Source organism: Ciconia boyciana, chromosome 14 (genome assembly GCF_034638445.1).
Source record: "Ciconia boyciana chromosome 14, ASM3463844v1, whole genome shotgun sequence".
NCBI lineage: Eukaryota > Metazoa > Chordata > Aves > Ciconiiformes > Ciconiidae > Ciconia > Ciconia boyciana.
Window position 1 is genome coordinate 797,103 of NC_132947.1, and position 24,509 is coordinate 821,611.

General features: G+C 54.7%; 1 protein-coding gene across 1 annotated transcript; it reads left to right on the forward strand.

Moving 5' to 3' along the window:
* Positions 1-135: 135 nt before the first annotated feature.
* CDK5RAP1 (CDK5RAP1 mitochondrial tRNA methylthiotransferase) lies at positions 136-7,291 on the forward strand. Its single transcript, XM_072879279.1, has 13 exons — positions 136-491; positions 1,240-1,343; positions 1,821-1,855; positions 2,577-2,677; positions 2,852-3,062; positions 3,889-4,009; positions 4,305-4,535; positions 4,785-4,882; positions 4,996-5,051; positions 5,168-5,298; positions 6,186-6,335; positions 6,775-6,915; positions 7,062-7,291. Exons 1-13 carry the CDS (start codon positions 263-265, stop codon positions 7,140-7,142), a joined length of 1,689 nt encoding a protein of 562 aa, XP_072735380.1. The 5' UTR covers positions 136-262; the 3' UTR covers positions 7,143-7,291.
* Positions 7,292-24,509: the final 17,218 nt, after the last annotated feature.

Genomic DNA, 24,509 nt, shown 5'->3' on the forward strand with positions numbered 1-24,509 from the left:
TTTCATCGTCATTTCGCTCTTCCGCGGCGGGGCCGTTCCCGGCCGCCCGCGGGGGTGCCCGACTCCGGCCGGCAGCGGGGCGGAACCGCGGCGGCGCGGAACGGAGCGCCGAGGGGCGGGGGCGCGGCGGGGACCGCTTTGGCGGCGCACGGCGGGGCCGCCTCCTCCGCGTTCGCGCCCCTTCCCGCCCCGTCCGTCCCGCAAAGCGCTCCGCCGGCCGTCGCCGTGGCAACGCGGCCTGGCCCCGGGGCCTGGCGCGGCCATGCTGCTCTGGAGGCGAGCGCTGCGGGCGGCGGGGCTCCTCCGCTCGGCCGCCGCCGCCCCCCGCCCCGGGGCCGCCCGCCGAGGGCGCTGCGGGCCGGGCGAGCCTTCGGCGGGGCGCGGGGCCGCGCTGCCCGCGGGGCCGGACCTGCGGCACTTCCTGAGAGCGGCCGCCGCGGGGGAGCCGCGGCCCGAGCCGCAGCGGGGCTCTGCCCCCGGCACCGGGAAAGGTCTGTGGTGCCGCCGCCCCTCCCCCGCCGCCCCTCTGCGGGCGCCGCTGACCCCTGCGCGGCGGCCCGGGGGCCGTGGCGTGGCTGGGGCCGGGGCTGGGCCGGCCCCGAGGGCTGGTGCGGCTAGCCGTGCCCTGCGGCCGTGGCGTTGCTGCTAGGCCAAGGCCAGCCATAAGGGCTGGTGGGGTCAGTGGTGCCCTGCAGCCAGAGCGGAAGGTTGCTGCAGCGTGCGTGGGGGAAACGAGTTGTTTGGGTGCTTTTGGGGCCCAGAAGGTTATTTTGATGTTAGAAGAAGTCCAGCTCGTTGGCCACATGCCCACTGGTGTGTCTCCCCCTGCCATGAAGACGCATCGGGGAGCAGATTGCTCTGGCACCTCTCCGCAGTCCGTGTGCTGGGCTGTCAGCCGGGGCTGTGGTCGAGCTTTCAGGCTGCGATGCCCTGGGCAGGAGGGTTTTCATTGCCCTGAGTGTTATACCTCAGTAATAACACTCTGCAAGCCACAGTCCAGACCTGTCGTGTTGGAGTGACACGCTCTGAGGCACTCGGGTTTCCCAGTGCCACTAGCAGAGTCTGTGGTTTTGGTTTATCCTTTCTGTATGGGCTGCCAGCGAAGGTAGCTTTTGTGCTGCCTGCCTGAGTCTCTCCAGCGGTGAGACTGAAGGTTCCTTCCTATGGAAAAGGTCATAGTAACAGGTTGTAGATGACAGCGCCAAGGCAGGCTTCTGCATCACACCGCCTTTGTTGCAGTATACCTGGAGACGTACGGCTGCCAGATGAACGTCAACGACACGGAGATCGCCTGGGCCATCCTGCAGAAGAACGGCTACGCGAGGACAAAGGACCTGGATGAGGTAAGGCACCTTGGCCGCTCTCCAGTAGCGCAGGTCTGCCAGGGCGTCGCACCACTGCTGTGCCTGCGAGTCCCAGGTTTTGTCTGGAGTGTGGTCCTGCAGGATGTGGTGATTTTTGCAGTCTAAGTTCTGTGGAGTAAAGGAAGCTACTTAACAAGTGTGCTAGAAAGCTGTGGGTTATTTTTTTTCTTTAAACTGCTGGGTTTCCTCTCAGTCGGAGAGCAATTGGACACAGCGGGATCCTCCTGACTCATCTTTGTCTGAGTTTACTTCTGCCACTTAGTGGAAGACTCTTCTTGTCTTCTGTTCGTTTCCTGCATCTTTGTTTGTCAAACCCCACCGTGTACTTGGGCAGATCTTTTTCACTGAGTTAAGTGAGTTTTATAGTCTGCCTCTTTAGGGTACCTGTGCAGGGCGTGAGTACTTACCATTTGGCTTTTACAAATTCCTGTTCCTTTTTTGTTGTTTTCAATTTAGGCAGACGTGATTCTCCTTGTCACCTGTTCCGTGAGGTAAGGGAACTTTTGTCACTGCGGGTTTTGGACAATTTTTAAGGAATTACCACTTGAAAACCAAGGCAATAGATGCGTTTTGTGTGGAAAAGAGCATGCAGATGTGAAACTACCCGTGAAACTCCCGCTGAGGGCAGAGCTAGCTGATGCTACAATGTATAACGTTAATTGAGCTATGAATTGCTTTTCTATATAGTGAGAAGCAGCTCTAGTAGCATAAGCTCTGTGTACACGTCATGGGCTGTTAGAGACCTGCACAGATTTGTGCTTTAACGATTCTTCTTCTCTTGAACTGACTGCCTCTCTAGTACAGAGTCTGTACTTTAAAAATTTGGGAAATACGTTTGGGGCAATTTGGGATATAAATATATAGGGAACTTTGCTTGTCTTTTCTGAATGCAGAAGATTTCAAACGCTCATTGTCACTTGCAAGGTAGCTCATATTGGCTGGCTAAGGCAGACTCTTTCTCTCCAAGAGCTTAGTCCCTGAGTTGTTTCTGCAGTGCAGATGCTCCCAAGCGAGCGAAACGATGGTAGGTAAGATAGAGTCAAGACATAATCCACACACCACAAACAGCACTTTCGTGTGCCATCAGATCCATCAGGTGGATGATTCCCTGTCTTTAGTTGAATTCTCCTCTCAAAGCACTTGGGCTGCTTCATGCTGGGGGACTGTTGAAGTGCAACAATCAGAATGACGACTGTTTTCTTGGCTTCCCAGGGAGAAGGCAGAGCAGGCTATCTGGAATCGCCTGCGGCACCTCAAGGCGCTGAAAGCCCGGCGGCAGCAGGCTCGCTTACCTCTCCGCATCGGGATTCTAGGTACCTGGCGGGATGTGCAGCGGTGGGTAGCACATACTGTTGGGCCACATCCCATCGTGCTGCGTTTCCTCTTCCCCTCTGGCGGCATCAAGCCTTTTCCGCAGGGTGAAGGGGTGTGGGGGTGTAACGGAGGGTGGGCGCTTCCTCACAAGGACCCTTCTCCTTTGGCGGCAGGATGCATGGCTGAGAGGCTTAAGGAGGAGATTCTGCACAGGGAGAAGCTAGTCGATATTGTGGCAGGCCCTGATGCGTATCGTGACCTTCCCCAGCTGCTGGCCGTGGCAGAGTCTGGCCAGCAAGCTGCTAACGTCCTGTTATCGCTAGACGAGACTTACGCAGATATTCTGCCTGTCCAGACTAGTGCAGGTGGCACAACAGCGTTTGTGTAAGTACCTTTTTTTTCCTGTGCATGTTTCTGTGGTTCTGGTTTGGAAATACTGCTGTGCAGAACAGACGTGTCAGTGACAGCAGCTACCCAAGAGGTGCAATGCCTGGTTGCACTCACTCCCGGCAGCCCAGAGGCATGAGTCTACCAGACTGTGTTTGCTGCTGCTTCGCTGTCTGGCTGAGCCCTGGAGAGACTGCCTGTGCTCTGTCTGTCTGCGGGCTTCTCTTACTCTCCTTTGAGAATGTTGATTGTCTAAGCCTGACGCTGCACCGAGTGATTTCTGTCCCACTGACGTCTGTGCCTTTCTAAAGTCTGTGCCTCTCTCATCCCCTGCCTTCTGCTATCTCCTGCCCCAGGTTCTCCTATTTAATTCTTTTAATCTTCCATGCATTGTAACTTCTGTTGGTTTTGTTTCCGTTTGTTTAGTTTTGATAATGATTCCCAAACATGAAATCAGACTCTGCTCAGTGTGGCTATTGAGTACAGAAGGACAGTGTCACCCTCTGTAGGAACAGGATGCAGAAGGGTCTTTCATCACTGCCAAACTGCAGTGCAAGTCCATGCCTCGTTAGTTGCTTTCCAGGTTTCTTGGAAATGAAAAATTAGGAGGTGTTAGCTAGGGGCAAGCAGAAGCCAGCTCTGGCTGGAACGGTGTGTAAGGGGAAGCTGCAGAGCTGTGTTCAGAGCTGGTGCTGTGTGTGCTGCCCGCCAAAGGAGTTGGCTGAAGGCAGCAGTGCTGGGGCAGGTCAAAGCAGGGCAGGATGCAACATGGATGATTCTTCCGGAGCGATCGTAGTATGACCTGTGCTTTACCTCTCGGCAGATCTATCATGCGGGGCTGTGACAACATGTGTAGCTATTGCATCGTGCCCTTCACCCGTGGCCGTGAAAGGAGCCGCCCCATCGCGTCCATCCTGCAGGAAGTGAGGATGCTGTCGGATCAGGTGAGGCAGAGCCTCCTTCCCTCCTGTCCCAAACCATGGGAGGAAGGATGGTCCTCAGTGAAAGTGTTTTCAGTGATACCTTTGATCAATGACACTGCCTTTATCTGTGGAGATGAGGTCACCATAGGGTTCCACCAGTGGCTTTTTGATTCCCCTTGTAATACTCTGAGACAGACAGGGAAGGGAGGGCTTCCCTTGGAGCTGCCTCCTTGAAGTAAGAGTAAAACCGTGGCTGCGCTTGTAGCTTAGCCATCCTGACCGGGTTATATTTTTTCCTCTCTGTTTATTTTTGTAGGGAGTGAAAGAAGTGACCCTTTTGGGTCAGAACGTCAACAGCTTTCGAGACATGTCTGAGGTGCAGTTTCAATCAGCTGCTGCCCCAGTCCTCAGTCGTGGCTTTAGCACAGTCTACAAAGCTAAACCAGGAGGCTTGCGCTTTGCACATCTTCTAGACCAGGTTTCTAGAATTGATCCAGAAATGAGGATCCGTTTCACCTCTCCACACCCCAAGGATTTTCCTGATGAGGCAAGTGTAAAATAAACACCTGGACCTCTGCTTGCAGGCAGCTCTGAACTGCTAGACGTGGACTGTGCTTCCTTCCCGAAGGGAACACAGAATCACAGAATGGGAACAGCAGCTCCTGGGGGGGGGAATGTTTATGTGAAAGCTGGCAGGTTTGCAAGTTGCTGGCTTTTACCTCGGGAAGACTCTTCCCCTTGGCATCCTGGTAGAGTTGAGCTGTCTATGATGTTGTCTCCTGATCGCTCATCACAGGTCCTGCAGCTTATCCAGGAGCGACACAACATCTGCAAACAGCTTCACCTCCCAGCCCAGAGTGGAAGCACACGAGTCCTGGAGGCCATGCGACGAGGGTGGGTGATCACTGTGGGGAGTCCTGTGTCCTGCCCTCTGATTTTGGGTGCTGGTTTCTCCTCACCGATGTTGTGGTTTTCTGATTAGCAAATCCACGTGTTGTTCATTGCAGATACACAAGGGAAGCGTATTTAGATCTTGTACACCATGTGCGTGAGTGCATTCCAGGTAGGGGCTTCCTTTTGCTTTGTCGGAGCTCAGCACAGCTGTATCTTACTGTCCTTTCTTGAGTGAAGTGATCGTCTCTTCCTTGGGGGAAGTGTAAAGCTGCATCTCTGTTACAGGAGTGAGCTTGAGCAGTGATTTCATTTCCGGCTTTTGTGGAGAGACGGAAGAAGACCACCAGCAGACCGTGTCCTTGTTGCGGGAAGTCCGCTACAACGTAGGATTCCTGTTTGCCTACAGCATGAGACAGGTGAGTGCAGGACCCGATGGAGAAGACTCTTATCTCTGGGTATCTCACCTAATTCCTGAGTGCTGTTTCTCACAATAAGACACTAAAAAAAAAAAGCTATTGAAAAGAATACCTAAAGACTTGGTATATTGGTAGATTTTTTTTGCTTGCATGCAGCACTTCTAGCGTACGTGGTTCTGCAAGGGCCGCCTTTGTGCCTGAAAGGCTTCCAGCTCCCTTGTGTGAGCGTCAGGGTTGGTTACTGATTGGGTGACCTCGTTCTGCAGATGCTCGAGTCATTGCAGTGAAGCAGCCATGTCTGTGGAGGCCTGGCTGCAGGTACGTTTTTCTTTGCTGATGAGAAATTGTGCTGATGTAGCTGGGCTCCAGCTCGGCTACGGAGACTCTGTCAATTGAGTCTGGAGAGAAGTGGTGAATTTTCAGAGGTATTTGCATGAGAAGAGTGGATAGTTGACAAGTCTCCATTAGAATGCTCTCCAAAGTGTAAGGTGCTGATGGGGAAGAGGACAGGAGGTTGGGAAACATAAGGAAGCAAAGGAGTATGGATCACCTTTCAGCACATGGAACTAGAAGTAGTAGAGTCCATTGCCTGTCCTTGTGGACAGACAGGCAACAGACACATCTCACGTAGGAGCCGCAGAACTGCTTCACGCAGCCACCGATACTCGGCACCCTACATCAAACCTTCTACCAAAAAGGTGGTGCAGAAAGAATGTGAGGGACTCAAGGATGTTGCTGGTGCTGAAAATGTTCCTTGAGATTGTAAATTCAAACTGTAATGCGTGGAAAGCTGTTTGAAGAGCAGCCAAGCTGGCTGGGGTCAGACAAGGTTCTGATCTCAGACTGTCTGGTTATGGAGGAGCCACACATGCTTTGTCTGTTTACAGAAAACCCGGGCATATCACCGGCTGCAAGACGATGTGCCTGCAGACATAAAAAAGCGGCGGCTGGAGGAGCTCATTACCGTCTTTCGAGAGGAGGCTGCGAGGGCAAACGAGGCGATGGTGGGCCAGTCTCAGCTGGTGCTGGTGGAGGGGGTGAGTGTGCCTGGAACAGAGTTGTCCTCCTCCCCTCTTGCTGGCCAAGAGGCTCTTAGGCTGTACACAGCAATCATCACCTCTGCCTTCCCTTCTCACTTTCCCCACACAATCCTAGGGCTCCAAGACCATGTCTACACACTTAAGCAGACAGCCTGATTTTTCCAGAGCACTGAGCTGAGCGCAGGGGGGGTGGGATGGGTTAGAGCCGTGTCTCTGGCCAAGCACTGAATTAGTGCAGGCTTTGAAACGTTGGCTTTGGTGTGTGGGTGTCAACACAGCAGCTCGGGCTATAGGACTTTGTAACATGGTGTGCTTAACAGTGTGGAATGTGGATTGTAATGCTGGCAATAGTGCTCAATTAACTCCTGAGGCAATAAAGCCCAGCAGTGAATCAGAACTATTGCCATGCAGGTAATGTTCCCTGTCCTCCTTTCAGCCCAGCAAGCGCTCTGACTTGGAGTTGTGTGGGAGGAATGACGGCAACATCAAGGTGATCTTCCCTGATGCCGAGACAGAGGATGCTGCGGGCTGCAAGGCTCCGGTCAGAGCCCAGCCAGGGGACTACGTGCTGGTGAAGGTGACCTGTCTACAATATTGTTTCTTTGGGCTCTTTTTCTTGCACAGTGCTGTTCTCTAGAGCAGCTGCTGCCAGGAGAGCCTAAAATTAGAATGGATCCTCCTCAGCCTTTCTGTTCCTGAGGACTGTTGTGCTGTTTCTTTCAGGTAACCTCTGCCAGCTCTCAGACCTTGAAGGGGGTTCTGCTCTGTCGTACTACCCTCTCCCGCTCTGCAGCTTGTCATTGAGGTATCCCTGCTGCCAGTGGACAAAAGCAGCACATTTTCTCCAGGAAGAAACAAGGAAGTTTGGTCAGGTGAAGATGGGGTAGAAACAGGGAGATATATGTATATTAAAATATATTTATAAAAATAATAATAAAATATATATATATTTCTGATTTGGCAACAATCTACCTCCCATAGATCTGTGCAAGTCTGTAGGCAAAAGGGACGGCAGCTGCGTACGGACTTGCCAAACCCAAGCACTGTGCGATCTTGTATTTTCACCTGCTCTCAGGCTTGGCCCACCCGTGCAGTGCTGCAGGTCTGTCCCCTGACTTTGATCACATCCTCTAATGCAGCCCAGCCTGAGAAATTTATCTCTGCAGAGCAGGTCATTCCTACTAGCTCAGTTGAATTTAAGAGCTGCAAAAACTGGTAGTACCTAGAAAATGCAGCTCCAGTGGCTGCTGGAGAACGGCAGGAGTACTGCCAAAGGGGACAAACGTCTCGGAGAACAGGAGGAGATTGTGGTGAATTCCTTCCAAATATTGGTAGCTTCCCTATTTGCAAAATGCTTGGGAAGGGGAAGTAAGAACCTGCACCGTGCCTGTATGATGGAATATGGCACCAAACTGTGGAATATAAAATGGTGTTTAATGTGCACAAACGGTGCTTAATTTGTTGGATCTGAGGCTGAGGGAATGCAGCCTTATCCTTGCACTGGGGATATTTGGATCTAGGTTACAGAGGAAGGATTTCCCTGTCTCCAGGCCTCAGGTGGGGACTGGCTGCCAGCCGAGGGTTATCTCGAGCCTGTTAAAACTTTGGGTGCAGCTTTGTAATCCCAACGTCTGTGGATGTCCTTCCCTTTGCTCACTAGAGGAGAGGAATGGTTGTACTGATTTAAATGGCCAATAACTTCTTTAAGTGCATCTTACAGTTCCTTGTTTTCATCGGCCTGCAGCTAACCCCGGCTGCATTGTATCCTTTTCCAGCCTGGTCTGTTGAATTCAAACAAGTACCTGTAACCTGCGCTTGTAAGTAAACTCTCTCTTACGAGATGTGAGAAAGAATCACCCCTTTTAATACAGATAGTCGTGTTATTGAAATAAATAATTGTAAAAGGCTCTATGCAGTGACAAATTTTGAAGGAGCAGCTGATCAACTCTTGATAGAGCAGTCACTACATGAATTTGCAGGATTTTTAAATAAGCATGAAAAGGTTTTGCTAGAAAGTCTTCTCTCCTGCTCAGCTCTTTCTGGGATATAATTGTGTCTCTTTGAAAACAGCATAGTTCACTGAGCATTCATTAGACCTTGGTTTAAGAAACAAATACATTTTGCTTATTATCTCAGAGCTGATTCTCTTCTCATAGAAGTGAATCTGCACAATCAGCACTCGTCAGCGTGGGTTCTGAGGTGCTAACAAATACACGGTGCCGTTCTGCGCTCCTGCCTCCAAATGGGAAAGTGTCTTGGGCCCGAATTCACAAACCAGGTCTTAGACCTCTGCTGCCTAGCGAGTGTAAGCCTTTGGCCGGTGGGTGTTTAAGGAAGAGGCAGCGAGAAGCTGTTTGGTTTGAAATGCCAAAGGAAGGAGCAGGATGTAGAAGCATCATCCCTCAAAAGTGGCAGGCACTGAAGCCACTGTGTGCTTGCTGATTAAACCAACCGGGTAAGTGGCCCAGTTTTAACTGCCCTGCAGCATCTTTCAGCGTGTTTTCCCCATGCATCTTGAAACCGGGGCCCAAGCCAGCACCCCCTGAAAAGGGCTGATGCCCACCTTTCACTGCTCATTTTGACCTCCCCACAAGCGCCTATTCCAAGTGAGAAGTGCGGGCCGCAGTGTGCCCTCCCCGCTCCGTCCCACTTTGAGGCCAGCTGTGGTCGTTTCACAATCATTATTTTAAGAGCAAGAGACTAATGTGGAGGAGAGCTGGGTTTTACATTTTGATGAGAAGGTGATAATGCTCACTGCACAGACTCCCCAAGGAGCCGTAGCGCTTACCATTTGCCTCGCCTCCTTAGTTTTTATAGGCCTTGGGAATGAAGGCTGAGGTTTTAAGGCAGTGAAGCATCCATTAGGAAGCGCTTACAGTGACCTTGGAGGCTGAGTTAGTCATTTGGCACTGCCGGAAAGCAGGAATGTTTTTTTTCTCAGGGGCTAGCGGGTGGGATGCAGTTTCCGTATCGCTTGTCAGAAGATTTGTTCCCTGAATTCGGCTGTTGGGAAGGCTGAACTTGTGTCTCGTGTTCATTCTGCCTCGTGCTCATTCTTTTGTTTCTTTTGCCAGCCTGAGCAGAGATGAGAGTCCTGAACTCCACAGGACTTTAAATCTCCCACGCTGATTCATACCTGTGCCTTCTGCAATTGGAGGCTGAAGTGTTGCTGTATTTCAGCATACCTCAGTGAGGGAAGGAATTTGTTTTGCTGGGGTTGCTGCTGTAAGGCAGCTGTGGGCCCAGACCAAAGCGCTGCTTAATGTAAACATGCCCTGTATCTCTGCCCTGTAGAGGAACACGGACCCAGGAATCGGTACCCAGCCGCGGTAGGAACACGACTGTCTGGGGTTTGTTACCAGCAAAGAGGCCTGCTAGGTTTTTATTATCCAGAGCATAGTGTTTAAAAGCCTTAATTTCAACCAATTTTGTAAGTGTCCTCATAAGGTACGTTTTGTAATGAAGCCCAGTCCTCACCTCTACCATCCCAAGCTCTCGGAACAAGTTCCGGTGTGTTCCTGAGGGGCCCCAGGAGAGAGCAGCCCTGTTAGGATTTGAAAGCTGGGTCCTAGTCTTGTTCTTTTGGAAAAGAGCTGCAGTCAGCCCCTGCCGGGCTCCGCTTGCTGCTGGGCACAGGAGGAGACGTTCCTCAGAGGCAAAACGCTGCCGGTTGGATGCTGGGCTGACTTTTGTTTTAGGGATGACTCGGGAGCCTTCCTCAGGTCAGACCCACGACTCTAAGTCCCTCCTCACTGCGCAGCCCCAGTGGTGTTCTGTGCGCTCAGCCTTCCTGCATCCACTCGCTTGGGATGGAAACCGCCAGCAATACCAACAGCAGACCAGAAGTCACCAGGCTCAGGAAGCAGAAAAAAGAAAAGGAAAAAAAAAGAGGCGTGTTAGAGCAGTGGCGGTATTTATTCACATGGTTTTGGGGTTATCTGCTTGCTCTTTCTGCTCTTTATGTTCCTATGGTTCCAAGTTTATATTCCCAGTATTGGTCAGAGTGGATCCCCAAGTCACGGAGACCAACCACCTTCTAATGCTGTCCGAAGCGCTGTGCTCAGGACACACTCTGGAAAAGGTGCAGAAAAAGTCACAGCAGCGATCTATGTCCAGCTCCTTTGCTGAGGCAGATTCTTTAGGTAAGAGCCAGGGGATTAACGGGATGTGTGTGAAATGCACAGAGCATCAGCACAAAACGCCTTCAGTAAGGAGCCCAGGAGCCACGCGCGCTAGGTGCAGAGCTAGACCAGGCTCATTAGGAGCCCGTGGCCAAGGCGGTGAACCCTCACTTGCCCTCTGCAGGGCCGGGCGGCGAGGGTGCTGCAGGGGAAGGTGACAGTCCCTCAGCAAAGAAACAAACCTGCTAGAAAAACAGATTAAACGCCACCCGCCCAGAAGAAAGGCAGGCAGCCTCCAGCCTGCGCGAGTCTCTGGAGCCTTCAGGGGGATGCATAAACGAGACACGAAACGGCCCTCGAGATGCTTCTGCTGACTTGTGCTGCGCCGGGCACGGGCTGCGGCATCGCCTGGGAGCCCTCCCGAGTCCGGTCATTGCCGTAACTGTGTCGGTAAAGCCCCTGCGCCTGGGGACCCCGGCCCGTGAGTGCAGCTCCAGCCTGGTCCAGCGTAACCAGTATGTAGTGATAAAAATTGGGATTTAGTGCTGCTGAGAACAGGTCTGTGCTGTCCTCTGTGCCCAGGTCAACTGGCTGCAGTGACAGCGAGCATCGGGTGCAGGACGGTGCTGCCGGGCTCTGCAGCCCCTGCCTGTAACGTCTGCCACCTGGTTTGTTTTAATCTAGTTTCTGATTAAAGCGGAGTCTCATTCCGAGTGCAACCTCTGCTGCCAGAACAAAGCAGCTCCGGGGACCCGTTCTCCTTCACACCTCTCTGACTCCCCGACTCCCTGGAGTCCCTCCTGGTTTACAGCAGGATGGGGCCAGGCTCGTAGGTAAGCGTTAGATAGATCTGAGCGCTACGCAGCAACTCACGGCGCTGGTAACAGCAGTGCCAGCGCTCTGCCCTGTCACGCGGCCTCTCGCATTAAACCTGATGTGGCAGGACGTCTCATCTTCAGAACGAGAAGTCAATAGTTCCCTCCAGCCTCTCCCACCGCTGCGAAGCATCAGGATTTCCGCGGGGTCCCGTCTCCCGCACTGGGTGGGCTGAGCGGTGCGGGAGGACGTGCTGGGCTGCGGTTACATCGGCATCCTGAGGGCTCGGCCGGTCCCTTCTGGAGTGAGCAGAGCCCTGCCCAGCCTCGCCTCTCCGGCAATTCCCAGGGAATTGTCCCAGGGTCCCTTCGGAGAACACACAAACTTTTTTTGCCTCTGTCCAGCCAGTCGTGCCCCAGTTACACCCGTGGGCAAACACCTAACGAGGCATTTGGCAGATCAGTTTTCCGAGCACAGATTTAAGTGCTGGGATGACATTTGCTTTCAAGCACTGGCCGTGCCCCGAGGTGTCTCCTGACACCGGGATTTCGTAACACGCAACCTGCACGCTTTCCTTTTCTGCTTGCGGTGTGTGTCGAGTGAGGCTGGACATCACCACGAACACACAAATAGCTCCACGCGGTAGAAAGGCCGCTGTCAGAGAGAACAAGAGCCCGTTTGTTCTCCGCTCCCCCATCGCGCAGCCCTAAAGAACAAACCTGCTTGTCCTCAGGGCTTGGCTGCGGTTACGGAGAGGAGGGACAGACGGCAGCGGGCGCTCTGAGGCAGCGTTCGTCTGCTCATCGCTGCCGTTTATTGGCCCGAGGACAATCTCACGATAGATGCCCATCGTTGCCGACGCTACCCCTACCCAGCCTTGCTCCCTTCTCCGAGGCTCTCTAAGCAGCTGAGGCAGAGCAGTTGGGTTTTTCCCAGCGCCAGAGCTGGCTGTGCTGTGTCACGTCCTTCCCCAGAACCCCCAGTGCTTTGCAATCTGTTTTCCCTCTGAATATCAATGAAGTTGGAGGGAAAGATTGACGTTTTCCCTGATGGCAGCTTGTAAGCACAGTTTGCTTTAGGTCAGCCGAAGACCTCCGCTCTGCTGAAGCGGTGGCAGGTGACGAGAGGCATTGCCTCCGAGCGACGCGCCAAGCAGCCTGCTGGGCTGCGCCGGGGCTGAAATGCTTTCCTCCCCTTTTCTCGTGGGTTTTCACTTTAGCAGACAGGCTTCACGCACTTGCCAGCCCTTTTCCCTCAGGCCTCCTCCTCCTCCTCCCTCCACCGGTACTGCTGTGGGCTGGGGGGGGGCCATGGAGGTTTCTTTCGGTGGCTTTTCATCACCATTGCTGAAGCAATTGCTCTTTGCATAAAGCTTAGGGATTTAATGCAATGTAAAGAACTTTTAAAACTGTTTTCCATTTCTAAAATTAGTCATATCTTTAGTTCACTCCTTTGGAACTGGCTGCAGTCGGGTTCCAGCAGGAAGGTTACGCCTGCTCCTAAAGGCTCCTTTGCAGCTGACGGTGAACTCTCTGCCGCGCTGGAAATGCATCGGGCTCTCCATCGCAGCAGTGGCAGCTGCCCGGCCCTGCCCGCCTCCCCCGCGTCCCCCCACTGACGTCCCCCCCAGGCCAGCCCCAAGCTGCTCCGCAGCCCACCCAGCACCCGCTCCCACCGGCAGCGCCGGGGCTGGCGTTTCCGTCTGTCTCCAGACCCTTCCCCGAGCAACGCGCCTTCCTGCAGTGCTTCTGGGGCTGTGACCTGAATGCCAATGACAGAGGCGCTGATGGTGAATGGCAGCTCTGATTTTTCAGGGTTTTGTGAATTCAGCATGTATCTTGCAAGGCTGTCACAGTAACTGCTGTTCTCTGGGGCTTGGGAGTCCTGTGGCTTTCCCTCCTCCCTTGTGAGCAATTTATTTCCTTTACTGACAGCCAACTATTGACTTCTCGTTCTCTTGAAGATGAGATGTCCTGTCTCATCAGGCTTAAATTAGTTTTATCTTTAGACTTTCCTATTAATAAGCTCTCATCGTGGTGTCATTACTTGATATCTATTTTCTGATGTTTTCCATTAATGGCTCTATATCTTCCAGGTATTTTTTTAAGTATTTTGTTCCTCTGCTGACTGAGTTATTTAACAGTCAGGCATGGATCAGGGACGTGAAGGTGGTCAGATGCCGGTCAGAGGCGTGCATGGAGTGGCCCAGGGCCCGCTGGCCGGCTGCGTGTGCAGGGAAGGGCGCTGGGGCTGGCGCTGGGCTGGCGGGGACGGCCACCCGCCCTCGCCCCGGCTCTCTGCATCCCCCTAATCCCAGGCTGAGCTCTGCCACGCCGTGTGCTCTCGAGAGCATGAGTCAATACAGTAATTAAAATGCCTCCCGTGAGGCAAAGATGGTGCAATTCATTTGGTCAGCTGTATTGGACTCTCTCTGGGAAAAAGAGAGAAGGACTTTCTGTGCCCCCTCCTGCCTCTGCCCCCCCCCCCCCCGCAGGCTCCCTCCCCCCCGGCTCCTGTGCCCGGGCAGCGGCTCCGGCCCTTGGGCAGCAGCCCCAGGGCTGGAGGCACCGCTCAGCTCGTTTCCCGTACAAGTCCTGCTTCCCACTCACAAATCTCGTCTGGGTCGTGCTCCGGGGATGCACTGCACGTTCAGGACATCCTCGCTGCGGTACCCTGGGGCACTCTGCAGCCGTGCGGGGACGGGGACCGGGCAGGGTGGCTCCGGGGTGTGGGGAGAGCTGGAGCAGCAGCTCCATGGGAACACGGGCTGAGCTGAGCGTCTGCTCGTGATCCACGATTCAGCGTTCAGTATGGAGAGTAGCAGGAATGTCGGTGTTTTACCTGGAGAACTCACAAGATCAAACAACAAAATAGGCTTCAAAGTAGCATTTTGCCTAAAACGTCAGAATTTCAGAGCTCAAAGCAGCCCTCGGTTGGGAGACGGCCTCTCTTAGCTGTGTCCTGCGGGCAGCAGGACGGGCTCCAGCAGCGCAGCCGCCCCGTGCAGAGCCCCCGCCTCCCCCCACATCGCAGGGAGCCCCCAGACCCCTCCTGCCCCCCGAACATTTGCTGTGCGGGAGATAACGCAGCTTCTCTTTCACACTGCAAATATCACTGCTAACAGGGAAATTCGGGAACTTGTTTTCCACTGGGCAAAAGACGACAGAGCAGTGGAAGCACAGCACTGCACATGATAATTTGGCTGAGCCGACGTCAGCTGCTGGCCTGCAGAGGGGAAATCACAGCGTGGCCAAAGCTGCCGTCCTCTTCCCCAGCAGCAGGAGACCTTGAGCTGAGAGCCGTGCAGTGAATCCATGCTCCATTGCAGTGTGCCAGCTGCAGGGGGACGGTGCAGTGCTCCATGTGCCTGGCAGGTTCTCATCCCTGTTAGCAGAACTTCCTCTAGGAAGCTGGAAGTGAAAGGGAATTATTTCACATTATTCCAAGGGGGCCCATGACCGGGGTCTCCATTCCTGTTGGGTCGGAGCCACCTTCCCCAGCAGTCGGGGTGCCGGGAGCTGCTGCTGCTGCCAGGAGCACGGGGACAGGCAGGGCTGCCAGCCCGGCTGAGTGCCTTCGGCTTCAGGGATTGTCTCATTGTATCTTCAGGGGTGTCAAAAGCACAGTCCATCGGTGTTGAAAACACCCAAATCTCCTATGTCTCCTTAAGACCAGGAAAATGCATTCCCTGGGCTTCCTTTCCAGGAGTCACTTGCCCGGTGCAAGGCAGGGTAAGGGTGGGAAGCGGGGCAGGGTCGGCCACGTGGGGAGAGGATTAATGCAAGAATGAACCTCGTTTCCCTACGTGCACTTCTCACATTAGCGAGGAGGAGAAAGGTGCCTGATTCCTTGAAAGGAAACCCTGGTGCGACAACAACCTGATGTACAGCGGCATTTCTAATGGAGCTATCAGGGTGCTTCAGGGACACTCCTGTTCCTAGTGTGTCTGCTATCTGCAAAGTCAGGTCACAGAGGAGAATGAGCTTGCCCAGCCCCTGCTGTTGGCTTGCATGCAAAAATTACACAGCAAACTACAACCAACTGCAGAACGGGTAATTTGCAGCAGTGCCTACAGCGCTCGGTTTAGGCTGATTAATATTCAGCGCACTGCTGTGAAAATGAAAAGCCAGACAGAATTGTCCTCCTCCCCTTTCTGCATCCACGGAGGTGCCAAGTGCAATGGCTGAAGCACAGAACAAAACCAAGCTTCACTTTCGGTCAAGCTGATAGAGGGTTTTTGAGCCTAACCAAGATGCTCCATTCTCTTTGGGTTATTTAGCCTAATCTTTTAACCCGTTTCTTCTTTTTTTTTTGATGTTGCCCTTCTGTTATTTAATTACAGGAAGTTTAAAAAAGAATAGTAGGAGGTTTTCTTTGAAGCTATCAGAACAAAACATTTTGTTGGCATGGTTTGTAGGCATTTCAAAAAACAGTTTCTCTTTAAAAAAGGGAAATGTTCTGACATTTAAAAAAAATCATCTCATGATTTCTTGATCAAAACTCCGTTTGGAAAAGCCCTTTTTCTGTTGGTGGCAAAACTTTCCCCATCCCACGCTCAGAAGAACGCACGGGCCTGCCCGGAGCAACGGTACCGGCCGGCAGAGACCCGGGATCCTCTGGGCAGCAGGGAGATGCCCTGGGGCGCGGGGCGCAAACCAAGCTCCCGCAGCTGGCTGGCGTCCTCAGCGCTCGTCCGCCTGTCCTGGTTTAACGCCAGTCAGCACCTAAGCACCACGGAGCCGCTTGCTCAGCCTCCCCCCGACCCTGGTGGGATGGGGGAGAGAATTGGAAAACAAAGAGTAAAACCTGTGGGTTGAGATAAAGACAGTTTAATAGGACAGCAGAGGAAGAGAAAATAATAATAACAATAACAACAACAACAACAATAATAATGATAATAATGATAATAGAAAGTACAAAGCAAGTGATGCACGATGCAACCGCTCACCACCCGCTGACCGACGCCCAGCCCGTCCCCGAGCAGCGATCGCTGCCCCCGGCCAGCTCCCCCCAGTCTCTATACTGAGCATGACGTCCTATGGTATGGAATAGCCCTTTGGGCAGTGGGGGTCAGCTCTCCTGGCTGTGCCCCCTCCCAGCTCCTTGTGAGCCCAGCAGAGCCTGGGGAGCTGAAGAGTCTTTGACCAGTGTAAGCACTGCTCAGCAACAACTACAACATCCGTGTGCTATCACATTATTCTCACACTAAATCCAAAACACAGCGCTATATTAGCTACTAGGAAGAAAATGAACTCTATCCCAGCTGACACCAGGACACCTCCCCAGCTGCTTCCCCTCGCCAGGCACCCTTCCCTTCCCTGCCCCGGCCGCAGGCGATGGATTTCTCTCCATCCTCCCAGACCTCTTTCCTCCCCTTGTTGGGCAGAAAATCCTGGGAGATGCTCAGATGTGCCGGCCCTGCCGTCCCACCCATGTTTGGCTGAGGTAGGGCTGGGTGCTCTTGTACAACAAAGCAGCTTACGAAAGAGGAAAGCGGAGCCACCATGAAAGCCGAGGCTGCTGTTTGCCTTCAGGGCTTTGGCTTCGCATTTGCATGGGCCAAAGCAAACCCTCACCCGGTAGTCGCAGACCTGATGTTTTTCTGTTGTGCAAACAGAAGCCGGATGGGAGCGGGGTGGCGTGCTGTCAGAGCAAACCCTGCGAAGGTGCTGCCGAGCAGGAGGAGCTGGCCCCGCTCAGAGCTGTGCTCGGCCAGGCACCGCCGACCCAGGGCCAGGCTCCTGCCGAGGGGCCCTGCCGGGCGTCCGCGCAACGTCCCTTCCGCCCAGCAGCCACCGCAAAGGACGGGCCACGCGTCCCGGCCGCCACGGGGGAAAGCAGCGGGGTGAGAGGAGCCTCTGGGTGCTCCCAGCCGCTCCGTGATGCCCCTGGGCGCTGGCTGGGGAAATCCTGCACAAAACCACGTTGGTGCCCTTGCAGACGGGGCTTGCGGGGGTCTGAGCTGTCCCAGCGCCACCCACCCTCGCACACCGGGGCCAGGCGGCGCCAGTGGCAGGGACATCTCCTGTGGCACCATTTTCCATGAATATTGGTGTGTCAAACCGGTGCGGGCTGGCGAGGCGGGTGCTGCCGCCGGCTCCACAGGGCTCACGGTGGCTGATGGCCGCCTGCCCCTTGCTCTGTGGGAGCGGAGGTGGGAACCACCCCGATGGCACCGCGCCACCTGGAAGGATTTGCTTTTTGGCATTTTGGTTCTAGGATTACTGAGGAAACCTTTACACCTGTCTTTGCAATTATTCACAGCCAGCGAGCTTGAGTTGGGAATTGGCACATTCTTTCATCCTGCGCCTTCTGTTTCCTTAGGAATTGGAAACCGAACGTGCCCAACAAGGTGTTACGTATTAGACAGCTTGGGCCAAGGCAATGCCATCCGTCCCTGTCCTTCCCCAGGCAGCTCAGCCGCTGCCATCGAAGGACACCCGGCCTTCTGCTCTTCACCTTTGTGCTGCTGAGCACACGCAGCTCGTTGGCATAAAGTTCAATTTCCTGGAGCCCCCAGCACATCGGTGCTCATTGCAGCCGGCGTAAGAGGCAGGAGCGACGCGCTGGCTGCAGCCCGGCCGTGCCTAATGGCCACGTCTTGATAGCGTCATCACCTCTGCCTTTAATTGGGGGGGGTGGGGGGTGGTGGTGGCATCCTGCCCCCCGCCGAGGTCGGGCTGCTCAGGGCATCGCTCCCTCGCAGGCTGCCACGGCCGGGTACAAGGAGCAAGGAGCGGCAGGAGAGGCTGGGCTGGAGGCCCTGGGCACCGGGGGCACCTCGGTCCCCACATCGACTTGTGAAAAGGGCAGTGGCAAACTCCGAGGTGTTTAGAGGAACATCGGGACTCCTGAATGCTCAGCCATGGCGTGCAGGAGCTGTAGGTTAGGCTACAGGAAAATGGCCTTTCCCCACTGAAAATTTTGGCCTTTCATGAAGAAAAAAGACAACTGAAAGCTTTTGCTTACAAATCAAATAATTCTATGGGGAACTTGAGCTGAAATACTCGATTTTTGGATCAGCTGCACAGGAGCTCTTCACTCCTCCAGTTGAGCCTTTCCTCCCCAGAGCTGCTGCCGCTTGGCAGAGCCGCGGTTTCTGCACAGAGTCAATTTAATACAAAAACCCACTTTCTGTCAAAACCAGTCCAGGTGTGAAGTTTCGGAACAGCGCTAGTGCCAGCTGCAGGGGCTGGGGACGTGCTGGCTCTTCGGCAGCCCTGGATCGGATGGGATCAGATCGGTGCTTCAGGGACAAGGAGACAGCACGGGGTCTGGGTGGGGAGGGTGGTGGTGGGGGACGAGCCACAGCTGAGGAAAGGCGGTGTGTGCTGGGGTCTGCACTGGAAATGCTCATCCTGAGCTGGCACCGCAGCTCCCGGCTGCACGTGCTGCTCTTTCTGGCTACCAGCTGCCGGCACGCACCAGTCCCCCTTTCCCGACATCTTCAGCCATTCGGCTTCTCTTCACCTTCTCTTTCGAATGCGCTTCATTAGGAAGAGGCGACACCCGCAGCCGGGGCTGGGGCAGATGGCGGGGCAGCGGCACGCACGCTGCGGAACGCTGCCGGCGGCAGACACGTTACCGGCCGGAATGACAAACTGCAAAGTCGAGCATCAACGTCAGGTGGGAAGCAGGTCCCGTCCTCTGCCTGAGGCACCGAGACGTGAGCAGGAGCCCTGGCCCTGGGACCCTGGCTCCTGTAAACCCACGGCTCACGGGACCGGGTCTCCCCCGCACCCGCGGGACGGGGCTCTGGGGCTCTGGGCAGCAGCAGAGGGACCCGGGATGGGCAGAGGCCGAGGAGGGTGCTGGTGCATCCCAGCAGGGATGCCCAGCAGAGCCAGCATGGGCGCTGGGAAGCGGCTGGCGGCACACGGTGCCGTGCCGGCAGCTCTGGAGGCCGCAGGGCTCGGGGATGTGGCACCGGCAGCGCTCGCCGTGCAGCCGTTCTGCACAGGGGCTGGGGCACAGCCGACCCCGGGACACGTTCTGAAGCGGGCAGCAGCCAGCAGCCGCTGCGGCCGGGAGCGAGCTCCTCCTGCGCCCGAGCGCTCACCGGCCATGGCCGCCTGCTCACCCCGGGGTCCCGGGTGTCGCAGCCCCAGCCCGGGGGGGCTGCCCCGGCAGGGTGCCAGGGACGTGTTTGCTCATGTCAAACAGCTCCCAGCTCGCTGGCAACAAGCGGGGAGCAGGAACAGAGAATAAAAGAAGCAGAAGCTCAGGGACAAGAGCAGAATAAATCTGCATAAATACAAATGAGGGGAATATATATTTCTCACGTTGACCACATTTCCGTAGCTACTTTAAATTGCGAGAGAGGCACGGGTCCATCAGGGCTGGGCAGGGCTTACAGTTGGCTCTGGGGCTGCAGCTTATCATGGTTCTCACCTTTCCAGCAGACTTATCTATTAAATATTCTTTGCATGTGAGTTACTCCTGTAGCTGATAGGAGAGATAAATAACAAAACCCTTGCAAATGCAAAAATCCTTTGGCAGTTTGGAAAGAAACCAAATCACGTGCCGAATGCAGAGGAAGAAAAATCCTTTTTATTGTAAGGAGTAACAGAAGGGATGTGAATCCGCCGCACCCACAATGCAACACATCCAAATCCACTTGGAGATTACAAGACAGGATAGCATTTACTCTGATCGGTTCAAAGCATAACTGTTAGGGAACAAATCAGCTAAGTACACGTCTGGATTAGACTGTAGGCCTTTTTTGCTTTCTTTTTAACAGTATGAAATCTCTGGAAACAGCAAAATTTCCTTTTGAAATGGTAAGCTAATCAAGAAGCAGAAGAAGAGCAAAGACAAAGCATTTACATTTCATCAGTGTTTGTCCCTTTTCTCTCTTCCCTTCATGGGAATTCGGTGCAGTTGATGCAAACTCACAAAATTCCCAAGGGGCGGCTGCACGGGCACCAACTCACCGCCGCCAGCCGGGCTGTCTTGGTCCAGCACCAGGAAAGCCTCCTCTGTGCTGAGCAATTACCTGGCCAAACCACAGCCTCGGTCCAGGCGAAACTCAGGTGTGCGTGAGGAACGACTGGAGGGTCAGGGCTGTACCTTTGTCAGTGATGGCCGTAACAAGTGGCTTATGGCCACGACAGCCAGGAGGGCACGCGGGCGTGACCTGGGGCTCCTGCTTCCGGCTCTGCTGCCAGCAGCACCGTCAGCACGGCTAACCATCGGCATGGCTAACCGTCAGCATGGCTGACCATCAGCCTGGCTAACCATCGGCACAGCTAACCGTCAGCATGGCTGACCATCAGCCTGGCTAACCATCGGCACGGCTAACCGTCAGCATGGCTGACCATTGGCACGGCTAACCATTGGCACGGCTAACCGTCAGCATGGCTGACCATCAGCCTGGCTAACCATCGGCACAGCTAACCGTCAGCATGGCTGACCATCAGCCTGGCTAACCATCGGCACGGCTAACCGTCAGCATGGCTGACCATCGGCACGGCTAACCGTCAGCATGGCTGACCATCGGCACGGCTAACCCTGGGCTGGATAGACACAGAAGTCTGATAAGGCTGAAATGTAACGCAGAAGAAATAGTGTATTTTCTTGGTTGGGTTTCTTCATTTTCATATCTATTGTCTGTATATCGAGTCATCTTCCTCCTTTCCCTCCTCCTCCTTGGGGCAGAGCAGTGGGAATCACTGCGGGGGCACCTGGGGGGACACCGGAGCTGAGGATTTGGGCAGTGTTTGGGAGGTTTTGGGAGCTTGGAGTCGCAGCCCTGTGCTCCCCTGTCACCTCCCACTACCAGGCGGCAGGGGCAGCCCTGGTGTCACCCAGCCCAGGCCTCACCCAGCCCAGGCACCGGCACCGGCACCGGCACCAGCACCAGCACCAGCACCGGCACTGGCATATCCTGCAGCAGAGCTCTGAGCCAGGTTCCCGGCCAGCAAATCGTCCTTACCCCACGGCGCTGCAGGCCCCACGGCTACGGAATGCTGCTGGCATCGACGCCTGTGGCTGGGGAAGAGGGACCCAGGTCAGTGTGCTCCGGCCCCCGGCCCCCCTGGCCCCCCCCAGCCCCCCTGCGCCCCGGCAGCCCCCACCCGTGGGGCCGGGCTCCGCGGTGCCCGATGTGTCGGGAGCCTGAGAGGCCCCGGCTTTATGGGCAGAGATGATTTAGTGCCCTGAGGAATACGCCTCTGGGGAAGCTGGGATGGCTTCCAACTCTTCCTTCCCTCCTCTATATATTAACTTTGCATGCATATGAAGCTGAAAGCTCTTCCAATCACCTCTGCAAATATTAATTAATCCTCACAGCATCCTGAGGACCATTATTCACTCCTATTAAGTAAATATTATTAAATCCTTTTATGAGAGGTGAAGTGACTTTTCCAGGGCTGTGCAGGGCATAAGTGGGAGTGCGCAGACTTCGATTTGCGACCGTACGCCCGGAGCCGCCAAGCGTGGCGAAGCAGCCGCTGCTCAGGGATAAACCTGCCCGTGCCTGGGCTAGCGATGTGTCCGAGGACCAGGGACCTCGACCGCCCCAGAGCACCGCTGTGTCATGCGGGGGGGAAGCGCTCTGTGGGACCACCTCGAGATGCATCAGCACCCCATGGCTTCGGCTGCACCCTGCGGCCATGGGGACCTGCTCCCGGCTCTTGGCCGCTTCCCCGTGCCAGGGCCGCGTCCCCTCCGTGCATCCCCGCTGCTACAGCTGCTGCCCCTTTCTGGCCCACAGACACCAGCGGGGATCCCCGTCATGGCATTGGGGCCAGACTTACTCTGAAGGAGCCAGTTGATGAAGGCGCTTGGGAACGGGGAGTTCTGCAAAAAACAAGGGGGTGTTAAAGTGTGCGACTGCAGAGGCTGCAGCGGGCGGGAGGGCAGGCAGTGCCAGGGGGACCGGGGATGGGACACTGCTGTACCTGCAAATCCAGCTCCGTGAAATTCTCGGATGTCACTGGCAAATTGGAGAGGACAGAGTGGATTTTCCCCAGGAGCCCAAAGGAGATGACACCTGGGGAGAGGGAGAGGCCGTCAGGGCTGGGCAGAGCCGGCTGCCGGTTCAGAGCCGGCTGGAGTGCCCTGCCTGCCTGGAGGCGCGTTGGCAAGTGGAGCATCTGGCAGAGGCTGGGAGAGCAAAGCCCCTGCCCGGTGACGTCCCCAGCGCCAGAGGAGGAAAAACCCCTCATCCTTCCTGCGGGTCTCAGGACTGCCGGGGTTCAAAGGCTCCCATGGAAGCCGCTGTCCTGGAGCTGCCTGGTGCATGTCTCATCACACAGGAAATGCTTTGGGCAAATGGGCGCAGCTTTGCGTGCAATGAAGCAGCAATTGCGTCTGTGCGGGACTCGAAGGGAACAGAGCTGGGGAGGGAAAACTCCCCGGCTCTGCGGGGCGGCAACCCGGGGGGTCTCAGCATAGCCGCCTCTCTTGGCAGCAGCTCGGGTCTGGCCCCAGTTGGAAAAACAGCCGGGAGAACAGCAGGGCCGTGATGCTTGCGTGAGGTCAGGCAGCGGAGGGGTGAGCCAGGACTGTGCCACCCACAGCAGTTTTGCCGGCAGAGCGGAGCTGCTCCTGCTCTGTGCGGGGCAACTCCTGCTCCCACGGCTCCGGCTCCCCTGCGGACACCCGCTGCCTGTGGAGGAGGCTAGACAGGCAAACCTCAAGCGTCACTCTCAAAATTAATACAGAAAAGAAAATTTAATGACTTACGGTTGAGGAATTGTAGCTTAATATTGATGATGCTGACCCAAATATTCACTAACGGGCAAAGCTGCAACGGTAACAAGTGGCACGACCTTGGTGAGAATATCGTGGCTGTAGCAACGCGTTTCCCTAAAATCGTTTGAGTTTCACAGACTTTAAATCAAGATGGAACAATCAGCTCCTAGAGCATAGTTTCCTCCATGGAAAAAGAGCAGTATAAATTGTTCAGCCCTCTTCTCAAACTGGCACAGTTTCTATTTAACAGAATAAAAGATTTTCTAACAAGCACCTTTTTTCTAAGTAAGTGAGGCTGTCACTTCTGCTTACCGCACCGTCTCGGTACCAGAAGGTGTTTCAGAAAGCAATTGGTTACAAATTATCCCGTAACATTGCATGATGGAATTTGAATTACTTCTAACAAATAAATCTTGGCTGTAAGAAAGATCAAAGAAGTTTGCGGAATTCACTTACGGGATGTGGGCGTGTGTTTGGGCATGCACATATACATATGTGTACGTATATGTAAGTCTGCTAGACAATTATGGCAAGAGCAGTAATTTCAGTTAACGTGCAGCTTCTTACAGCGAAGGACTTTCAGGCACTCACCAGCGCAGGTACGAGAGAATTAAGAGAGGTGTTCAGCAAACTGCTCACCAGATTGGTGAAGAAGCTGGAAAGGAAAAAAGACAAAAATTACCAGGGAAGTTGTCAAAACCCGGGGCTCAGCACAAAGACAAATCTGAACTCTTCTCCTGGTCTGCAACGCTGTGAGCACCCAGGAGGAGCAGCCGGTGTCTTCTCTTCTCTCTGATGTTAAAAGACGCTGCAAGGCCACAGCTCCCCCAGGCTTTAGGAGGAATTACAGATGCTCAGGGCTTTGTTATCTGCTTCTCAAAATCTGAAATGTGTAAATCTGTGCCCAGATTTGAGACTGAACTTTTGCCCCACTGCAAACATGCACAGAGCTGACCCACGGCTAGTCCTGCCCCTTATTGTAACTGCTTCCCTGTGCACATACCAATATCCCATCCCCTTGCAGGTTTCTCAGAAAAAATTGGCTTTTCCATGAGAAAAACCTGTGGGCTCCTCATGGCTGGATAACGGGGCTGCCATTTACTCTGCATGCTGCCCCTGAGACTTTAGCTGGATTAACCTTCTCTGTGAGGTGCTGGGTGGTCTCAAGTCTGGAGACTGGAGCCCAGCTGGGCAGCTCGGGGGCGAGGGAGGGAGAAACCTGCCTCCAGCGCGAAACGCAGCCCTACGCTGGGGGCCACGGTCGAGCCCCGGGTCAGCCCGGGTGGGTCGGGCTCAGCTCCTGCGTGCGACGGCTCTGTCCTTGCAAATCGCCTCAGGGCTCCTGTGAGCAGCTGCTCGGTGCGTGACGCGAGCCCGGTGGTGGTGAACGCTCCCACACTCACCCCTTCCGCAGCTTGACGTTGAAGCGACCGAGCAGGTTGCTGCAATCCTTAACAACTAACTTGAGGTCCCCGGGGGTGTCTTGGGTCAGTGCGATATGTGATGTGATGTTCGTTTCTACCGAGGATCCGCTCAG